This window comes from Boleophthalmus pectinirostris, unplaced genomic scaffold (genome assembly GCF_026225935.1).
Source record: "Boleophthalmus pectinirostris isolate CB_2022bp ecotype Guang Dong unplaced genomic scaffold, ASM2622593v1 HiC_scaffold_2, whole genome shotgun sequence".
Taxonomy (NCBI): Eukaryota; Metazoa; Chordata; class Actinopteri; order Gobiiformes; family Gobiidae; genus Boleophthalmus; species Boleophthalmus pectinirostris.
Window position 1 is genome coordinate 18,100,651 of NW_026571152.1, and position 20,063 is coordinate 18,120,713.

The window sequence follows — 20,063 nt, forward strand, 5'->3', positions numbered from 1 at the left end:
AAGAAATCAACATTCTGACTTATAAAATTCAATAATAATTAATTTATTGCAGTTTTTATACATATATGTTAAAGAAAATTAAGCAAAAACTAAAATTGTATTAGCTACAGTACATGTCTTTCAGCTGTATTACAATACCTGTGACAATGTATTCTGAATGGTTATTGAATATAAAATGTAACTTCTTTATACACAATGCCAGAGGTTCTGTTGAAGTCAAATTTTTGAAGTATATAGTATCCCCAAAGATTACAGATAATCTCACGTACTTGCTCTTCTCCGTAGCGAGCACTCCTCTTCCCCTGTCCCCTCAGTCTTTATTGGACTAGCCATGGATGTCGCAACTTTGACAATCAACCAGTCACATGGTTCATCATTGTTATGCTCCCAATGATCCATATATGACTCTAGCTTTAACGTTGCCAACCTGTAACACAAGAAGTATAGTTATTTACAATATTCACTTTAGTTTAGCACTTCACCTAGACTCTTGTGTTGATCTTACTTGGAGATGCCCCTACAGCAGGCCATGGAAACAGAACACAGAGGAGGACATATTCTCTCTAAGTGGCGCACAGTGCGATCGGTCAAATTAACACAGCCACTCACATCCAGCTGCCTCAGGTACGGAGCTCCTGTCGTCAAGTAGTGGATGCCCATATCTGTCATCTAAAGCACAAATACACACAAATGATATATATAATGTAATACAAGGAAGGCTATTTCTGTCCATTGTTCCTGCCGCTTGTCTACTGTGTGTCCCTGTCTTCTGAAATCAATCATCTCTTAAAACATATTATCCTTTAACCTCCACCATGGCAGTGAAATAAGCAACCTCCCCAGCCACATCAGCTCCTACCTTTTACTAACATATAAGTAATTTACATTGGTAAAATGTAATTTTTCTTGAATTTAATTAACTATTTATTGCATCTCACTTGTTGAAATACTGTTACAATAGTCATTTACTGTATTGCACCTTCATGACACATTTTTTTTCTTTCTTTACATTTAAATGCATGAAATCCATACCTTGACACAAGCTGCCATCTTGAGTGCAGTAAGGCCTCTACAGAAGAAGGACAGTGTTCTAATGGCCCGGTCAGTCAGAGCTGCACAATGTGATATGTCTACGTCCTCCAAATATTTTACATTCTTGCAGAGATTCTTTCATCAGAGACATACAATATTAAAATACTTTATCTGATTCTTCATGATTTAATTCATTTATTGTCATATGTTGGTAATATTTCTTTGTTATCAACAATAATTTGAAATTGTACTTCTGGGAAACAATCATCAAAGGATTAACCCAGATAACTCAGTTCATAAAACAACAACTGAGCTGTTTTTTAATTATGGAATACCTCAATCCCAACGTCAGTGACAAAGATGCATTCAGCCAGGACTATCTTTCTCAAGTGAACCCTCTCCAAAGCAGCAAGTCCCTGGAAAGCACACCATACAGTGTTGATAACATGAGATATTGCCATTTTAACAGTCCTGGCACACACCTGGTCCTGGACACTGCAGCCAGTGATGTCCAGTGAGCGGATGGAACTGTCACTGAGGAACTCCAGGGCTTTATCGCTCAACCCTCCACAGTAACTCAGGTTCAGATGGTACAGCCTATTCAGTCTGAGCATTGACATGTACACAGAATAAGTAAAACATAAAACATAGAGCGAAACATGGATTTTTTGTAGTTCATGTAAGCAATGCTTTAAGCAAATGCATAAAGTTTAGTTTTAAAAGGTTTTCAGGGTTTTGAAAAGGCATATTTTATTTGAGGCTTTGAGTCAGTCAGTTCTTAGTGTAAACTTCAACATTTGTGGAAATCTTTGCAACTGGAGCTCAGTTTCTCCACAAAACTGGAAAAACTGTCTTATGGAAAATCAACAGTGTGAACACTAAACTGCCCTGGGGATATAGAGTGGACAGATACGGTCAATTCTTTGTATGTGTGTATTCTTATCTACTTTTTTAGAAGAAGCCTTTAGAAAAGCCTAACCGGGGAAAGTGCTGCAAATTAGCTTGTGGCTAAAAGCCTTAAATGCACAGACATCAGTTACCTATTTGGTGGCAATATTAACTGTCAAATAAATAAAAATAAATACAAGATTGCAAATTATGCATGACAAATGTGAGGCATTTGAAGAGTTTATAAATTTCTGTCAAAGTTTTTTTTTTTTTTTTTTTTTTTGCATTTTATGGGTAAAAGTTTGTAATGTTGTGTATGTCCAGTATTTTATGCATCACTGAAGTCTACATACCGTAGTGCTATCCTTCGCACGGCTGTATCTGTGATGCGATTACAGTAACTTATATTCAATTCTCGTAATTTGGGTGCTGATAAACCATCAGTTAGGTGTTTGATTCCTACATTGCCCACACTAAAAGAGACGAGAGAAGATACTTTATGTGAGGTAAAAAGTCCTGTCAAAAAAAAAAAAACAATACCAAAGAGTCACACACACTTGCACATGGAGATGTCAAGGTACTGCAGGTGCCTGAGGGTCCCCATAAATTTCACACTGCCATTGTTCAGTCTGGTGCACTCTGCAGCATGGAGTCTGCGCAGGCCCAGGGAGCTGCTGCAAAGGGCCTTCCAGCCCACATCGGTGAGCTGGTTATTACCTACAACAAACGCAATACCTGAATGACCAATATATTTCAAATGATAATTACAACTACGGTGTAGATCAGCATTGAAAAAGCCATACTACTTGAATATTGCCTTAATAAGCATTTTTTGCTCATCATCAGATCAGATCAGAAATGCATGAATAATACGATCCTCTGTGGCTCAGTAGAACTTTAAAACATATACAATTCAACGCTCCTGGAGGTCTTCAGCTTCTAATTGTTTATCTATTGTTTATGTAATGATACTATATCAAGATGTGTCTTGGTAGTGGTATGTAGTCTGTTTTTCTTTTTAATGCAAATACACTGAAGATGATACAATCTCTTTGTATGTATGTGTCTTACCCTCTATATACAATGATCTCAGTTTGGCCACTTCTGCAATGGCTTTGAACGCTAAGTCGGAAAGATTGGGTGAATCCAGTAGAGAAATGGTAGAGAGAGTGACATCTGGACAAAAGAGCCTAGGATGACACATCACATATTACGTTTCAACTATGAATATATTCATATGTAATAATTACAATACTCAAGTTTTCAAACCAAACTTACCATGATACAGCTATCTGACAGTGTGGGCATGTCATTGATCACTATTTCTTTGATGGTGGGGCATCCAGCAGAAATGTACCTGAATGCATTTACTGACATCTAGGAAGAGAGGAGAATGAGTGTGCAGTGGAATTTGAATCACTCTGCTGGCTCTATCCCCATATCGTCAAAGAAAATGCCCCATAAAGTGGAGCCATAAATTTGGAACAGGACTAACGCACATTCCCAGCAGTGTACGTCTTTTGAGTTGGCGTGCATGTGTGCTGTGTTATGTTATGGACACATGGAGGAGTGGGTGGGACTCAGCTTGATAAACCCAGCCCATAGACTTTGCTGTTCAGAAGAATCCAGGCAGACTTGAAGGAAGCACAGAGGAGGGACTGTGACTATCCGAATCCAAGTGCATTGTGGGACTACCCGTGGACTGACCTGAGTGCAGCCGGATACATTGAGGTGGACCAGATTGCGACATCCTCGTCCAGTTGTGAGGTACAGAAATCCATGATCTGTGAATCTGGAGCAGTAAGCCACGCTGAGATATTGGAGGTTTAAGCAGTTTCTGTGAAAAGAAATGCTTTTAAAATTTCAATTTTCAATCTTTTCAATTATTATTTTCTATTTTGTGCAAATGTTTGACAAGCAGTAAACATGTGGTCAAACATGCGTTTTTTGTTTGTTTGTTTGTTTGTTTTTGTTTGTTTGTATTTATATATTTGTTTATTTTGTAGATTTCAGAACACATACTTTTTTTTACACCAGATGCCCCACATCCTGTCTCTGGACAATTCAGTATGGGTGTTGTGGTGTAGTGCTCAGGGGCACAACAATACTATGCTTGTGCAAAATGGTAACAGTTACTTTGGTACTTTCACTGCACATACTACTACATAAATCTATTCATAATTTGCTTTAAAAAAAAAGTTTAATTCTGTAGGGGTAGTAAATACACCACCTGATACTGACCAATTTTAGATGTGTTTGAACACAAAATTTGTAGCTCAAAAAGATACAAAAGGTAAATATGCTAATTGTATCTTAATAAATCTGTCAACACACTAATTGTGTTGCCCTGGCATTATAGTAAGAGCCACATCTGTTTTGCTCCATCATTTTCAGCACAGGCCAAAAGGCTTTCGGGCATGACAGGGAAGGGGGAAGAGAAGGCATATTGGTACATGTGGGAATGAAGGGAGCTAGTATAGGGCCAGTAAAATGAATGGAAAAAATTGTGATGATGTGAGTAAGAAGTAAGACTACCTCGACAGAGCTCTAAGTGCTTGGTTCGTGATATTAGTGGCAGAGAGGTTCAAATAGAGCAGACTGGGGCAGCCTTTGGTAAGTTTTTGGACCATAACATCCTGGAGAAATATAAGAAAGAAAAGGTTAGAATCCAAGTTTACCAGCTATTTACATTTGTGCATAAGAACTTACACTAATGTTGGAGCATTCTGACAAGTTGAGTTCCTGGAGATTTCGGCATTCACCTAAAAAAAAAAGAAACAAAAAAACTAAATTTCAACCTAAACGAGTAAGGTTTATTGACTAGCTAAACTGCTTAGACCCTTTAGGTGCAGGAAGAAGGAACGAAAGGCATAGTTAAAGGTGCACTATGTTACTTTTCTGCTGGAGGGTACACCACCTGCTTGTCTCCATGGAAAGGCTATTGATTTGCCTGGAATGTTACATGGTATGCCATAAAACCGATAATTTTTTTCAATTACAGTGATTTTATTTTATTTATTTTTTGCTAATAAAGCATTAAACAGATCTGACTGGTAAAATGGCCTGGTGGCGTCACCTTCTTATCTCCATGGCCTTCTATATTTGCCTAATGTCCTACTGTGGAACATTCCAGGCAAAGGAATAGCATCTCCATGGAAACAAGTTCATGGTGGACCCTTCATCAGAAAATGTTAAATGGTGCATCTTTAATTGAATAGCTTGAGATGAGGCAACGGTAGGCTTCCTGTGACAGTATGTAATTAAGCACTATAAAGTCTGGTTGAAATTATGCTGACAATTTCTATGGTCTTGTTATCAATTCTCAGTAGTAAAATTATTCTGTCATTCCTGATTCATAACGTGCTCAGACTTCTTACATAACATTTCACTTTGCACTACTCATACAGCAAAAAAACATCTGTCTTGTATTTTTCCTCCAACGCATCACCTATGACTTATGGCTCCTGTCTATTTTTTTTTCAGACTTTCATCTTAAAGTTCCAGTGTTCATTGGGACCATCTGCCCCGGGTTCAAAATGCGGCTGGCCTGCTCACTCCTCCTGGTTGCCCTGTTACTCGTGATACTCCCATCCACCCAGGCCAAGAAGCAGAACAAGGGGCGGGGTTTGAAAGGGGCCAGACACAAGCTCTCAAGGTAAGGGCATGTTTTAAGTTTACCCCAATACCTTTAATGCCCATAATGCTCATTAATCGCAACTTGATACCTCCACTCTCCGTTATTACTATGCTATTATGCTGTGTAGCACATAACCACAGTCATAGCCATTATTCTACATACACTTTTGTATCCTTTACTCTACTTGCATGTATTATTATACTTTATTGGCTCCAATTTGTATTTTATATTTATTCATAGTATATATTAATAATCTATCTTAACAGCTGGATTTAAATATATTTTGAAATAGTATATTGATCTTGCTTTTTGACTGCATATTGTTATTCGTCTGCTCTCTATTTGCACTTTCTGTCGCAACACTGAAATTTTCACAGGAATAAAGGTTCTATTCTATCCTAAGTATGTATTGTTGAATTTAGGCCCATGATCTTGCTAAAATCATCTCATTAATTGGCCAATACCACAATTTTCCAGTGTAGTTAAAAAGAAAATAATACATTTTTTGTTAATTTATGCAGATTGAAGATATGTTTGATTTTGTGCCAATTTGGGGATTTTTATGGTAACAGAAATTCCAGTCTGCTCTGAGTACCCATGACCCCCACTCTTAATCTATATGAAATCATGAACACAACCTATCTGGGGATAAAACATGATCAGGTATTACAATGTTTCTTTTTGTGCGTGTCAGGGTACGGGGTGCTGGACGCCACGGCAGGTCAGATACATCCAAACTAGTGGCACCTAACTGTGCTGAGTCTACAGAATCTGGAGAGGTCTTCATCGACTGCCAGGAGAGACACCTCAACACTATCCCCTCCTCCCAGGCCTGGTCCAAAGAGCCTAAACACCTCCTTCTAGCCCGTAACCGAATCAAAGTCCTCCGAAATGGGGTCTTCACTGGCTACGAGGGCCTGACCAGTCTGGACCTGCAGCAGAATGAGATCTCCCTGATAGAGGAGGGGGCCTTCCAGGGGCTGACCCGCCTCACCACTACTGCTGCAGCACAACCGTCTGAGCACGCTGAGTGAGGAGACCATCATCCCCATGCCTAACCTCCGATACATGCGCCTGTACGACAACCCATGGAACTGCCAGTGTGCCATGGACAGTCTCATACGCACACTGCAGGTGCCCAGCAACCGCAACCTGGGAAATCATGCCAAGTGAGTAGCTACATTCCACTATATTGGGTACGACTGGATATGTTTCATTGACTACACCAGTCAGAAAATGTATTTCCAAACTGTTCCTGTTTGTTCACCATATACACAATTCTTTTCTTAAGTATCTACCTATTTATCTATTAATCATTCTAAAACAGATTTTGGCTTTTTACTGGTTTTATAATATCACTGTTATAATTTTGACCAGGTGTGAAGAACCCGTTTGGCTCAAAGGCAGAAAGTTGAAGCACTTGGAGGCGGAGCAGCTGTGCAAAGAGCTGCCCCCTAATGATGAAGGCACTCGACCCTCCGCCTCTCCTTTGGAGCCCAGCGGCATCCGCCTTAAACCAGATGCCACACAAGTGTGCCACACGTACCTCTTCCCCCAGGTGCGCATGGACTGCAGAAACAAAGGTAAAGAGCCTGGCACCTTCACTACAAGCAGGTTCAAACCATGTCTAGTTCAGTTATTATCTTATCCATTAGCCATTTCACTATTTTGATACATCTATTTGAAATGCATCTGACTAAAGATTTTGGTCTTGTTTAGGCCTAAAAGAAGTGCCCACGGGTATCCCAGATGATGTGGTTCACTTGGATCTTTCTCACAATGCCATCCGTCACCTCAAAGCCAAAGAATTCCAGAGCGCAAAGAACCTCAAAATCCTGAACCTCAGCAGCAACAACATGGAGCATCTTGACACAGGTACTTGTACTATTTCAGTAATGTATGAGTCATGTTTTACTGTAACACGTCCTTAGAGAGGGAACTGAACACGCATAGTTGTTTGCCTTTTCTGATGGATAACAGGTGGACAACCAAATCGTTTAAAACATGTTACGCAACCGTAACTTCTGTTTCCAATTTTTCCTTGACACAGCAGACATTTTGCCATTCTCTGTATATACAATATTATATGTATTTATACAGGGAGCAAGTTGATAAATTACTTGGTAATGAGTGAATATAATTTGAGGCACATGGGGTTACTAAACTTTACAAGGCAACTTACAGCATTATAAATATGTGAAAAGTAATTGTTGCAATGAGTTAATATGTTTTTGTCTGTGCCTCCCAGCTTCCCTGACTGGGTTGCTGCACTTACGTGAGCTGGATCTTTCCAACAACCTTCTACAATTTGTCCAGTATGGGGTTCTGGAAGACTTGTATTTTCTGTCACAGCTGAAGCTCGGAGGAAACCCCTGGGTGTGTGACTATAGGTAGGTCATCTTCACTAAGAATGGTACTTATTTTTATGTTCTGTCAGAGTTCTATGAGAGTCTTGTAAACAGACAGTTTGTCTGTGAGTCGATACACAATTGATAGGACAAAAAATATCGAAATAAATGTAATAAATTGAGGATGTATTAATTTTCAGATGGCTGGGGATCCTATTTCTGGAAAAAAAATATTTAAACCACTTTATTGGCTCCACATGTCATTATCAAGATGCTCAATCACCTATTTTTCAGAACAATGATGACTGGGTGACTGAATAAAATTCCATGTTAGTTATTTAGGGCTGATGGCAATAACATTAAGCTCTGTATCCTCTAACAAATATAAACATAACTTCTGCATTCTGTGCTCTCCCCACAGCATCCACTACATGGTCTACTGGCTTCGTCTGCACCCAGCAGTTCAGTACTCGGGGCTGCTGTGCCGCTCCCCTCCTGAGTACAGCGGGGAGAGAGTGGAGGAGTATGTTAACAATTACAATAGAGGATGTCCTAAAGAGCGGCCGTACAACCGTCCCAACGCAGATCAGACTGACCCCGAGCTGTGGAACACACCTCTGGAGCTGCAGGCAGAGCTGGAGGAGGAGCTGGAGCCCAGTCATCTGAGAGTGCCACAGAAATATGAGATCTTTCGACTGTCCTGATCACTGCAGAGTGACCTAGAATCTCAAGGCTTCCCCTGCCTCTTTTGTTTTTTACATCACTGTATATATGTCTGTATCAGATGGAATTTGTATATTTTCATTGATAAAAAAGATAAAATACAACCCAGAATATGCTTGTCTGTTTCTGATCACAAAGCTGGATACTCACTGACACACTTGATGCTGGGCCAGGTGAGGAAGGTGCAGCCTCGCAGGTTTAGGTGAACTACCAAAGGACGATACATCTGCAAAATCTGCTTCACCTCAGCGTTTGTGATCCACTCCTTCTCACTGGAGAAATTGATCTAACACGACCAAATATAAATGCCCATTTACTAAAACACTCAAACACTGTACACTATGACCTTACTTTATTGTTGCCATAAATGAAATGCTACAGAGAATGCCAAACCCATCTCTAGATACTTGAAATAGTACTGACTAATGATGGAGTTACTAACCTGACTCCACAGTGCACTTGACTGAATTAGATCTCTCCATGAGTTGCACACCTCGGCACAATTCAACCAGTCTCGTATGCGTAAAAATCTAAAAATCTAGAAAATGGTCATTAAATGCAAATTATGATATGGATCAGAAACTTCATTCTAATGTTGTCAACTTATATTTTGAGAAATAAGTTTGAAACATTAAATAAAATGTTCCAAAACTTTTCAGGTTGGTACTACCAAAATAACCATGCAGCCATTCTGAGACCAACATTTGTCTTTCAGAAGTCTAGTGTGTGCACATTAACATTTTAGGAGGAATCAGCAGCTCCTAGAAAAGTGAGTTAAGTTACAGTTGAAAATGTGTTTTAATAAGATTAGGTATTGCAGGTTTAGTTTCCCTAAGAACATTTGAGAACAGATCAAGAGAAAGGCACTTAATAGGGCAGAGAAGGACATTTAGTTTAATACTCAGCAAAGAGCTGAAATTACCTACCAGGATTAAAGAAAGAATTTGTCTTTAATAAATCAGTTTTATGGGGCTATTTTTTTCAATTTCAAACAAATTTTAAATATTATAGTTACATTTATTACTCAAGACTTATTAAGGCAGGGTTTTCAGTACCAGTGTTATGTGATGTCTGATCCCAGTGCATTCGCATTCCTTGCCTTTGTCCAAACATAGTCATGCAGTGGCTTTATTTATAAGTTGCTTATCATAACATAACAACTAATGCAATGTTGTAGTAGCGGACCTGAAACTCAAACTGGGGGTCAACTAGTATAAACTTGTTTAAACTTTCTGTTGTGTTCAAACCACAAAAAGCCATAAAAAAAAAAAATCACAATGTGTAGTAATTTCAACACAAACACCCAATAATAAATGATTTTAATGAGTACAGCAGTGTCAAAGCTCGTGGGAGGATGTTTACAACAAAGTTTTTTTTTGTGTTATGCAATAGTTATGATCTCACCCAGACAGCACAGGGATTGGGAAGTGGAACTCCCTCATTCTCAGTATGGAAAATAAAAAACCTCAGAGCCAAACTATTGTGTAATGAAGAAGATGTACCTTTAGCGAGAGACAGCTGGGCAGCTTAGAGAAAACATCTTTATCACATCGAAGTTTACTGCTCATTTCACCAAGTGTCTTCTGAATGTTGAACTAAAAAACAAAACAAGAAAAAAATGGTACTTTCCACATGACTGTTTAGTCTGTGCATTATTAAGAAAGAATCTTTGGTTAAAGCCAAACATAAGCAAGTAATTTAAATGCAGTAAGAATCTGGCCCTAGGCACTAAGTATACTGTGTATGGCAATACACGATTTGGGAAAAACATCTAATTGCTATTTTTCTGACAAGCATTGCAATTATATTAACAATTTATAATAAGAAGATTCTGTTCAAAGTTCAAATTTTACATGAGTCAAATAGAATTAAGAGAAAGTGTGAAATAAGCGAATTAACTAACACTAATCCAAGAATCCCATGTATTTCTGAACATGTACAATTCTAAACATAAAGTCAGCAGAATGCAGTTATGCAGAATTAAACATATCTTGTTGTTTGTGGAGATAATTATGATACTCAAAAACCTGCAACCTTTGCGATTTGCTAATTACATCCATTCAAATTACAATTTTGATTTGATTGCTATTCATGTTTCAGCACTATTATGGCATATTTTTGGGTTATAAATGGCTTGGTTATACCCTATCATAATGGCAATATAATGTTTAAGCATTCACACCTTGAGCTACAACATAATGGTGGAATTTTGACCATCTTTGACAAGGCAGATCTTAGCTCCAAGAATAAAGCCACATTTACAAAAAGTTTTCTTGCCCGATAGTAAACATGTGTCCACCGATTGAACACTGTAGGAGTTATTAGGTCCTAAAGCTACTGTATATTATTTTTTGATAGATTTTTTTAATGCATTTGACCTTGACCTTTAGGAAGATCACATGTGACAAGATGAGTCATACCAGAGAGCATAAACAAGACAACTACTGAGAGTAATGACTTGGAAACAGGCATGGGTGTAGGCCTGACTTAGGGTTCATTTGAAGTTTAAAAGGGGTGAAAACATACTATGATTCCATTAAGTGGCATTACTTTAGGTATCTGAAATGCAAACATTTTAAACTGAGGTTGCAATGCACCCCTGTAGGCTCAAGCTTCCTTGGAAATACTTGAAAACAAGTGTGTTTTGTTTGGATATTCCATATCTAAGTACAAAGTGTAATAGAAATTCTAGTACTTACCAAGCTGCTTCCTTTTCAGCAATGTCACCCATGTACACCATTTGAAAATTCCAGCAGGAACATTCTTCTCTTTGTTGGTCATTGTAAGCTATCCTGCACTGTCAACCCTGCAACACACACCTCTTATAATTAATTCAATGAAAAATTAAATAAGCACTTCACGTCTATTCTATAACAGTGGAAAATATGAAATGCTGTCTTGTTGGTTGCATGGGGTTGTGTGTGGAGACCTTGGATGAGCCAGTGACACAGGAGTCTGCAGTGACAAAAGAGGTGGAATTTGATACAGGAGGTAGGATAACCTTTAAGCACACGCACTTAGGAAGACTGACACGGAGAAACATGCTGGACTTTCATTGACAAGGCTCCCATTTCATGTACACTACAAAGAGTTAAAGCAGCACTATGCAACTTTTCTTATGGAGTATTTGTTACAGGCTTGTCACCATGGATATGATATTCCTTTGCCTAGAATGTTTCACAATAGGGCAAAAAATCTATCTAGCATGCATTCTTGCTGTGAACGTGAACTGTCACCTCTCCACAGATATAACCTGGTAGCAAATTCTGCTTGCCTCCATTGTATTAATAAGTTTAATGCCATGCTGTGGAACATTCTACATAAAACAATTATAGCTATAGTGCTTTAATCAACTAGTAATTTTATTAAGATTATAAGGATTTATGTGGGTCAACAACAGAGAATGAGTTAGCTGAAGAGTTGGTATTTTGGGGATTTCTACGAAAAAAAGGCAGATTAAAGATCATAATTTACAAGTTTAATTTGTATTTATATATAAGTATATTTACATTGTAAGTTAATTGTTTCATAGTACTTTTTTCTGCATAAATAGTTTTGCATAAACTCTCATGCAGGATTGGATACACACTAAGGCTGTGCAAATAGTTGAATTTTAATCGCGATTTTGATTTGTGTGTCAAACAATCTCCATACTCATATAATTGAGTTGAAACAATTATATGAGGGTATTTGCATTTAAACAAGTTTAATAAAGTTTATTTGGGGATTTTTTTGAATATAAATAAATATATTTATTCTCTTTTTTTTAAATAGAGATTGTAGAACAGTTGGATATGTAGTTTATTTTGGATACATTTATGTTTTTCTATGCCTTACTTCATGTTCAAAATATATTTGATTCCTTTTATATTTTATGCATCACAAAACTGCTCTAAGGTTTGTAGCCTATATTTATTTTCAATTTGAAAGCATTGCGTAAATTATGAATAGCATAGTTTTGGTTTGTAACTAACTTTTTTTTGTAACTACTTTTTTTGTATTGTGTAATTAAAAAAGAATCATTTCAATAATCATGAGTTCTATATTGACCAAAATAATCGTGATAATGATTCTTTCCATAATCAAGCAGCCCTAATGCATCCAGATATGTAGTAGTTTTGAGAGCTTTTGCCACACACCCTTTTACGTCGATTAATCGATACAGGACATGTCTTTAGCTGACCAAGATTTTCTTTAATGAACTCCAGGTTACATAGGGAACCTTTAAATTCAAGGTTTTAGAGAGCAGATATTCAACATTAAATAAAAGCAGATGTTTTGCATTGTTGTTAAAAGATGTGAATGGAAAAGCTATTTTAGTCATCATCATGCACAGAGCTGACTGAATCCACCACCTGTGTGTGTCTGATTTCCAAAACAGCAGCTGTTCACAATCTTCTGGGCTTAGACTGAAATGTTCCAAATGTTATAAACAGAATGACCATGTTGCTCATTTGATGACATTTTTATGATGGATATGATTTAAACAACATGGTAATTATAAAAAAAAAAATAAATTATAAAAAAAAAAAAATTCACCCACAGTTTTTATTACATGTTCTTATATTTTTTATATAATCTTGCACAAAGTTTAGGCCTAAAATTAGTCTGGAACTATGACTACTGGAAACTTCCATCAGTTGGCATTTAAATATTAAAGGGGAGTACTTTGAGAATGTGTGTCCATTTAAGTTATGAGACATTCAGTAAAATTTGATTTACCCTTTCCTCACAATCCTCAGTCTGTCTATTCATACCTCTTTGCATATAGGGCTAGGAAACATGCTCTCTCACAATTTAATACAATACAATACACGGCTCACAATTCACCAATAGCACAATAACAAAACATGCAATAATTTATATATATAGCGTATGATACTCTTTGTTATAAAATACATGACTGCATTTTGTTGTTAAACCACTACACACACATTGCTTTTATGAAATACACTTAATTTAATAATCAAAACAGTGAATATGCCTCTACCTGCATTAAACAAATATGTTCCTTTTCTCTAAGCAGTTAAATGCATGCAGCAACCTGTGATATTGATATACACAACAGATTAAGTATTATATATCACTATTTCAGCACACCCCTATTCTCTATATGTATCCTATTTAGGTCACTCTGCATATGGTTTAGATTGGCCTCAATCTGTAGCATCTTTAAATACCAGCCTTGGTCTTGACATAGTAAAGAAGAAACCGCCATGAAGTATGACAACATAAACTAAACCTACACATGTGGAGCATGACATTTTCACTGGCTCCTCCTCTTCATCAATGTATCACATGGAAAAAATACCACCCCCCTAGGTATTATATGAACACCTGCAGCTAAAACAGAATAATTAAATTAATCTGTCTTCAAATTCCAAAGATGCAATCTGATTTTATGCAAATTTTGCAAAGTGCACTAAAATAATTTTACAATGGTACACTATTTACTTTAGGATGAAACAAAATGACATATGGAAAAATTGTACAGTACAGTTGGAACAGGGTCAACCATGAACAAGTGCCAACATCCAAATGTCAAGTGAAAACAGTTCTCCAAACTTTCCCATTCACATCAACCACCCAAGTCCCCAATCCTCTGAATCCTGCCTTTATAAAGGCATTACTGCTGCATCTGTTCCAGTGGAAAAGCCAACAAGTCATCATGTCATTACTACAGATATGCCAAGCCAGAGGTAGGAGAACATAAACAATGTAGCCTATTTGTTTTATTGGAATCTGATTTGCATAATTAGTGTAACAGCAAACAATATACACAAGTTACCTACTCCTTTTGCAGTAGTGTAAAAAGTAAATAACTAGCATAAACAGTAGACTAACTCACCACATGACCACAAAGCCACCTCTTTCACGGCTGAACTTTTACGTAAGAGAAGAGCCGTGTCTTTCTCAGGACTCCCATCAGCCTGAAAAGCCACACACAGCCACAACCCAAAATATGATAAAACAGAAGTGGTTTCCGTATGGTATTTTCACATGCGAACAAACCCTGCTTCGGGTAGAGCAAAGAAGCTGATGGAAGACAAATAGGCCATTAAATTATGGTTATTTAATCTAGGTGTGTCATTCGTTAAAAAATCCTCAGATCAAAGGCAGTAATATTTCAACAACACTTAAAATTTAAATTTAACATGAACAATGTGTGGAAAATAAGCAGATTTCATTGTTGCCTACATGCATTAAGGTTTGCCTAGCTATGTCTTATTTTGTCTTGAAAGTGTTTTAAAAATGTAGGCTATTTTAGGTCAAACGTTGGGTAAATCTGGACTTTTAGTCTTCTGCGAGCAACTTACGAACCCACAGAGGTTTGCCTGCACCATCAACATTTCCTAGTGAAGGTCAAAGAAAAGTTGTGAAAGTGAGCCACCAAGCGTCCGTCCGTAAAACTCGGCGCATCCAGCTGACTCCTCTGCTGATGGTGGATGGTTCCTGTTTTTAATTAGAATGTATGCACTAATATAGCAGTTTTTCTACAACTGCATCCGTCTTCTCCATTAGCGTTGGTATGTTTAATATTTGACTGGACGTTGATAGGTTACATCCATTGTGGGCCGTGGTTGGACCACACACCACAGGGGATACTGTCAATGGGGGGGTGATCCTGACCATGGTTTTAATAATTTTGTGGCAAACTACTATTTATTTATGTAAGCGTATTATTTGCAATCGCAAATAATAACGTGAAAAACGTAGTTTCTACATTATTCATCTCCAATGAAAACACGCGGGGTTGTTTCTTGGCCCGCCACAGACTGATCAGCTGACCGGAAAAACGCACTTGCGCTCTGGTGTCAGCTAACTTGTCTGGGATCTGGTAGAGCAACAAAGCTCTCCAAATGAGTCGTGTTTATAGCCGTGTTTTCCATGGTATCGCTTAACAAACTGCAGATAATAGCCCACAAGGAGGTCTCTTGGCGCAGATGAGCGGAGACTTTTAGCCCGGTAGCTAACGCTAGCATAGCAGCATGGGGGATAGCATTACTCCCAGATTTGGCAACATGAAGGCGTTACTTGGGATAGTAGCTGGGGCAGGCGCTTCTTATGGTCTTTACAAACTGATTAGCAGCGGTAGCTTTAGGAAAAGCAGGAAAGGCACTCGAAGTGACAGCTCTAATGTGAGTACAGTGAGCCTTCAGCCTGGGAGCTTGCTGGCAAAAGTGTCGGGACTGGATGTGGTTTGTGCCCGACCTGTTACTTCCAAGACTGTGGATGTTGCATCAGGTAAGCATCACTGATGATTGTCTTCTGTTATTTGCAGCTTCTATTGATGGCTACCTTGTTTTTAATTCTGCATCTGAATTGTGTGCATTTGTCCTTGCATCAATATTTTTAGCTGGCCACTTGGAGCCGAAGCACCTAAAGATGCTGCTGTCATGCTTACAGTCCAGCAACAATCAAGATGACAAATGCCGGATACTACTTACTTTAGGGAATGCTTCTGCCTTCACTGTAAATCAGGTATGATGGAATTAAAAATCTATAAATTGGTCTGGGTGGCATATTTTTTGTGGCATTTTCTGGTTTTGTGTTCTGTTTTTGCTTTAGCAATATAATTATTTTCCAGAATCTCATCTGTGAATATGAGGGGATTCCAATTATAGCTGGTTTTCTTTCTGATCCTGCTGCAGACGTGCGAGTGCAGTCATTAATTGCTTTAAATAATCTCAGTATGAACATTCAAAACCAGGAGCAACTAACGGTATTCCTTCTTTATAAAGATATTATGATTTTCATTGTCTAAATTGGCTTGTGTAGTAACTGTCTTGTTCTCAGGTGTATGTCCCTAAAGTTTTGGAGCTTATTGAAACATCACCAGTGAATTCTGAACTTCAGCTGTGTGCACTCAGATTGTTGACAAATCTCTCAGTCACTGACAAGCACCAGCACTTGTTAAAGGATTCTATCAAACTTTTACTGTCGCTGTTTGTTGTGAGCAATGAGACGTTACAGGTAAGTGATGTAGCCTTAAGGTGATTTTAAATTAAATTAAAAGTTAAATACTTTTTAAAACCCTTTTTCCAGGTTCAGACCTTGAAAGTTCTAGTAAATTTGTCTTCTAATCCAGATATGATGGATGACATTGTTCAGGTCCAGGTAAAAATATTGTCAGTGTTAAAAATACTTGGCATTTTTAGTGTAAAAGAGCCTCATGTGTGTGTACTTGTTGTTTCAGGCTCCAGCCTCTGTGTTGCTTCTGTTTGACCCCAGGACAGTTCCAGCAGTGCTAGTGCGTCTCCTCACGTTTGCAGGGAACCTTAAAGCTTGGCGGCCTTCGGCCCAGGTGGCTGCTGAGTTAAGGCAGAAGCAGGACTCTCTGTTCCGGCTCATGTTAGATGAGTCGTCCCAGCTCCATAGCAGAGTGCTTCCTCTTTTGTCACACCCTGAGGAGGAGGTCAGGGTCCAAGCAGCTCGAATCTTAACATAAACTTCTGCCTCAGCCATTTGAAGTTGTTTGAATCCAGGAACTACTTGTGCTAAGTATTTGCCAAAGCCACCACAGACAGACCCTCTCCGTTCGTCACTTACCGAGTTAATCATGTGGTCTATTTATATTGGCTATATTAGGGATGTAACGACATGGACATGGCAGTATGACATTATCATATACTGGTGAAATCCTTTTATCTTACAACAAATCAAAAGGTATCTTTTTTGGTAGAGTGGCATGATTAACAAAATTCAGTTAGTTGATGAATTCACTAGTTGACCATAGTTTTTTGCTTTGTTTAATTCAGAGCATTTATATGCATTAATGCCATTTGTAATAACTCATAGTAAAACCATTATTGCACTATTGCTTTCAGGGGACAGAAAAAAGTAGCATTTCTTCAATACTCAAACCTTCTGTAAAAATGTTCTTAAATATTTTATTGTACATCATATTTGGATGGATTGAAGCATAATTAAACTCATATGTTTTTACACAGTACACATATATGTTGACCTGTCGTCTAAAAGACCTCATGTTTACCTAAAGGCCAAGCACACTGCCATTTTGTACTGGATTACTATAATTTGTAAGCCATGATGCAACTGACCATCCCTCTGTATTTTTGTTTGCTGATCATACTGAGAATGTACTACACGCATCTTGATGTATGGATAAAGTACTTTAATTTTTAATAAGAATACATTTATTTTTAACAGAAAAAGTACATAGCCAGTATGTGTACTGTACAAGATTTACCAGAAATTTAGGTAAGATCGAAGATGTGGTCAAGCTGTTAAATTTCAATTACCCGTTTATTCTCCTGTGTCATGTGTTTGAGGAAATAGCTCAGAATGGATTTTTGTCAGACAAATGTTTTTTGGTGTTGCAATGTGAATGTAAAAGCTGTCCTTCTCAGGCATTACAGCTGGGCAATATTTATTTTTTGTTTGATATTTTAGAGAAGTATTTGCTTATAAAAATATGAATATATGGTTTTAAATAAAACTGACAATATTTTTTCCAAGTCTGTCAAACATTATTTTATATCTTAGTTAGAAACCTTGATATTAAGTAGTTACATTCACTTGCATCTACTTGGTCTCATGGATGAGCAGACCTACAGTAACAGACATATCTACACTGGTGTGCTAAAAACATACTGCAGTAAACATGTTTTTAGAAATGTAAGGTATTCAACACTTCAATAAATGTGAATATTAGAATTATTTATACATATGAAACAGTTAAACTTACTTTTAACTTTCACTCCACAACATGTGCCTCTTTATTTTTATTCAAGCTTTTTATTTGTTTGTTTAAAATTACATTAATTCACTGGATTTTCTCTTTTATAACAAGCCAAATGTAAGCATGTTTCCGGTGAGAGAAGGCCCGAATGAGTGTTGCTCATGTTGAGTTCTGATGGTAGCGCTTTGTCTCCCTCTCCCTCCCTCTCTGTCGCCCACGGAGCCTCCTCCCCTTCGCGCTGAACGAGATGGCCAGCACCGCTACATCCTGAGCTCAGTCACCGACCGGAGAGAGTCGCCGAGCACAGCCCCGCCAAACTGGGCCCTGACAGCGATGAACAAGCGGTGTTTTTAGTCCCTTACGGATCTTACAATCTCGCTTTTGTCCTACCAGGATGAACGGAACCGCAGCGACCACCGCGGGATCTGGGTCGTGCCGTTTCGCCCACTATTTTGTTGTGTGTGGACTGGACACCGACACGGGCCTGGAGCCAGACGAAGGAGCTGGTATGTCATAAAAACACGCTAGACAAAAACAGGACTAATTCCTAAAAACATAAAATAAATGATCAGAGACCACATACTTTGTCTGCATGTTAAGTGGGATGATGCCAATACGCTTGGACGGTTCATATTTTTACGCATGATAATCAAGCTTAAATAATTACAGTTAAATTAGCTTTAGTGACTTATTACGCAATCACACCGATTTAATGGCACCTAAATCCAAATTAAAAAATCTTATTTATATCGATATTTTTTCATATTGTGTTGGACACTGAGGTAAACAAAATAGGATCGCTGTGATTTTTCATTTTGACACCTTTTACGCATGATTTAACATTGCCTTTATTAAACATTTTATATTTGCAAGTCACCCAGCTATCACTTAAATATGAAGGAACATATTGTCACATACCAGAACGTGACTGTGGCCCAGGGACTGTCCAATGCAGAGGACAGATGGAGGGACCAAAGGGGGTTCACCATGACCAGCCTGGATGTTTGTCAGATTACATTCCACTGGCCAAAAACGCTATGGTAATCTGAGTAATAGCCAGAACTCTCCTCTTTTTAATCTACCATGCATCTGGTTTTGCAGTTGTTCAAATTCCAGATTCTTTGTCTAGCAAACGGACACATCTGTTCCATTCCAAAGGCGGAATGATGCTCTGATTTTTAATGCAAGTGGGGGGGGTTGCCACAGCTGCAGTGTTGCTCCTTTGTGTCAAGTGTTTTGAAGGTGGAGAGCTTCTAGTCTTCGCTGGAAATGTCTTGAGTTTATTAAACGTTGCCTGTTATGAGAGATTACCAGATCTAGTTTGGATGTTGTTGTTTTTTTTGTCTTTTTTTTGTTGACAGTCAACTGAGGACATGTGAACCTGCGCTCTCCCCCCTGTGACGTCCGCACGTGTTACAGCTGCTGCTTTATGTTGTCCTTGTAAGAAAAAGCAACTAAGCAGGCGCGCTGGATACCTTGACGTCATTTCCAATTTATAAATACAAAAATACATTTACCGAACAATTGTCACACCCATTTTTCCCCTTCTTAACAACTGTACCTCTAGGGACAGCATGCTGTACTTTGAAATAAATTGACCGTTTGCCTGGAAGTGATTGCATAATTAATTGGGATATTGGGAAAAAAATAAAAATAAATAAATTTTTATCCCTCAAAGACTGACAATATTTTTTAAAATCAGTACCACAACTGAACAGTTAAAACTCATCCA

The 20,063-nt window shown here is 38.1% G+C and overlaps 2 protein-coding genes and 1 pseudogene across 2 annotated transcripts; 2 read left to right on the forward strand and 1 right to left on the reverse strand.

Moving 5' to 3' along the window:
* Positions 1–261: 261 nt before the first annotated feature.
* On the reverse strand, positions 262–11,404 carry fbxl13 (F-box and leucine-rich repeat protein 13). Its single transcript, XM_055155855.1, is given in 17 exon segments — positions 262–427; positions 506–669; positions 1,033–1,167; positions 1,368–1,448; positions 1,515–1,638; positions 2,274–2,393; positions 2,478–2,637; positions 2,992–3,089; positions 3,091–3,110; positions 3,199–3,297; positions 3,628–3,757; positions 4,456–4,556; positions 4,630–4,682; positions 8,779–8,914; positions 9,071–9,166; positions 10,131–10,223; positions 11,328–11,404. Coding segments are annotated over 16 exon segments (1,749 nt in total). The 5' UTR covers positions 10,197–10,223; positions 11,328–11,404.
* On the forward strand, positions 3,549–8,739 carry LOC110166848 (leucine-rich repeat-containing protein 17-like; annotated as a pseudogene).
* A 4,011-nt stretch (positions 11,405–15,415) lies between the features above and the next one.
* armc10 (armadillo repeat containing 10) lies at positions 15,416–18,107 on the forward strand. The gene is made up of 6 exons (XM_020932182.2): positions 15,416–15,873; positions 15,986–16,110; positions 16,217–16,351; positions 16,426–16,602; positions 16,675–16,746; positions 16,826–18,107. The coding sequence occupies exons 1-6, from the start codon at positions 15,618–15,620 to the stop codon at positions 17,075–17,077; spliced, it is 1,017 nt and encodes a 338-aa protein (XP_020787841.1). The 5' UTR covers positions 15,416–15,617; the 3' UTR covers positions 17,078–18,107.
* The last annotated feature ends 1,956 nt before the right edge of the window (positions 18,108–20,063 follow it).

Bases quoted from the DNA above. Each gene is read 5' to 3' on its own strand.
- armc10 (XM_020932182.2), top strand. From the start codon at position 15,618: ATGGGGGATAGCATTACTCCCAGATTTGGCAACATGAAGGCGTTACTT. The intron at 16,111-16,216 runs GTATGATGGAAT...ATTATTTTCCAG, and splicing joins CTGCCTTCACTGTAAATCAG to AATCTCATCTGTGAATATGA. The intron at 16,352-16,425 runs GTATTCCTTCTT...TCTTGTTCTCAG, and splicing joins AAAACCAGGAGCAACTAACG to GTGTATGTCCCTAAAGTTTT.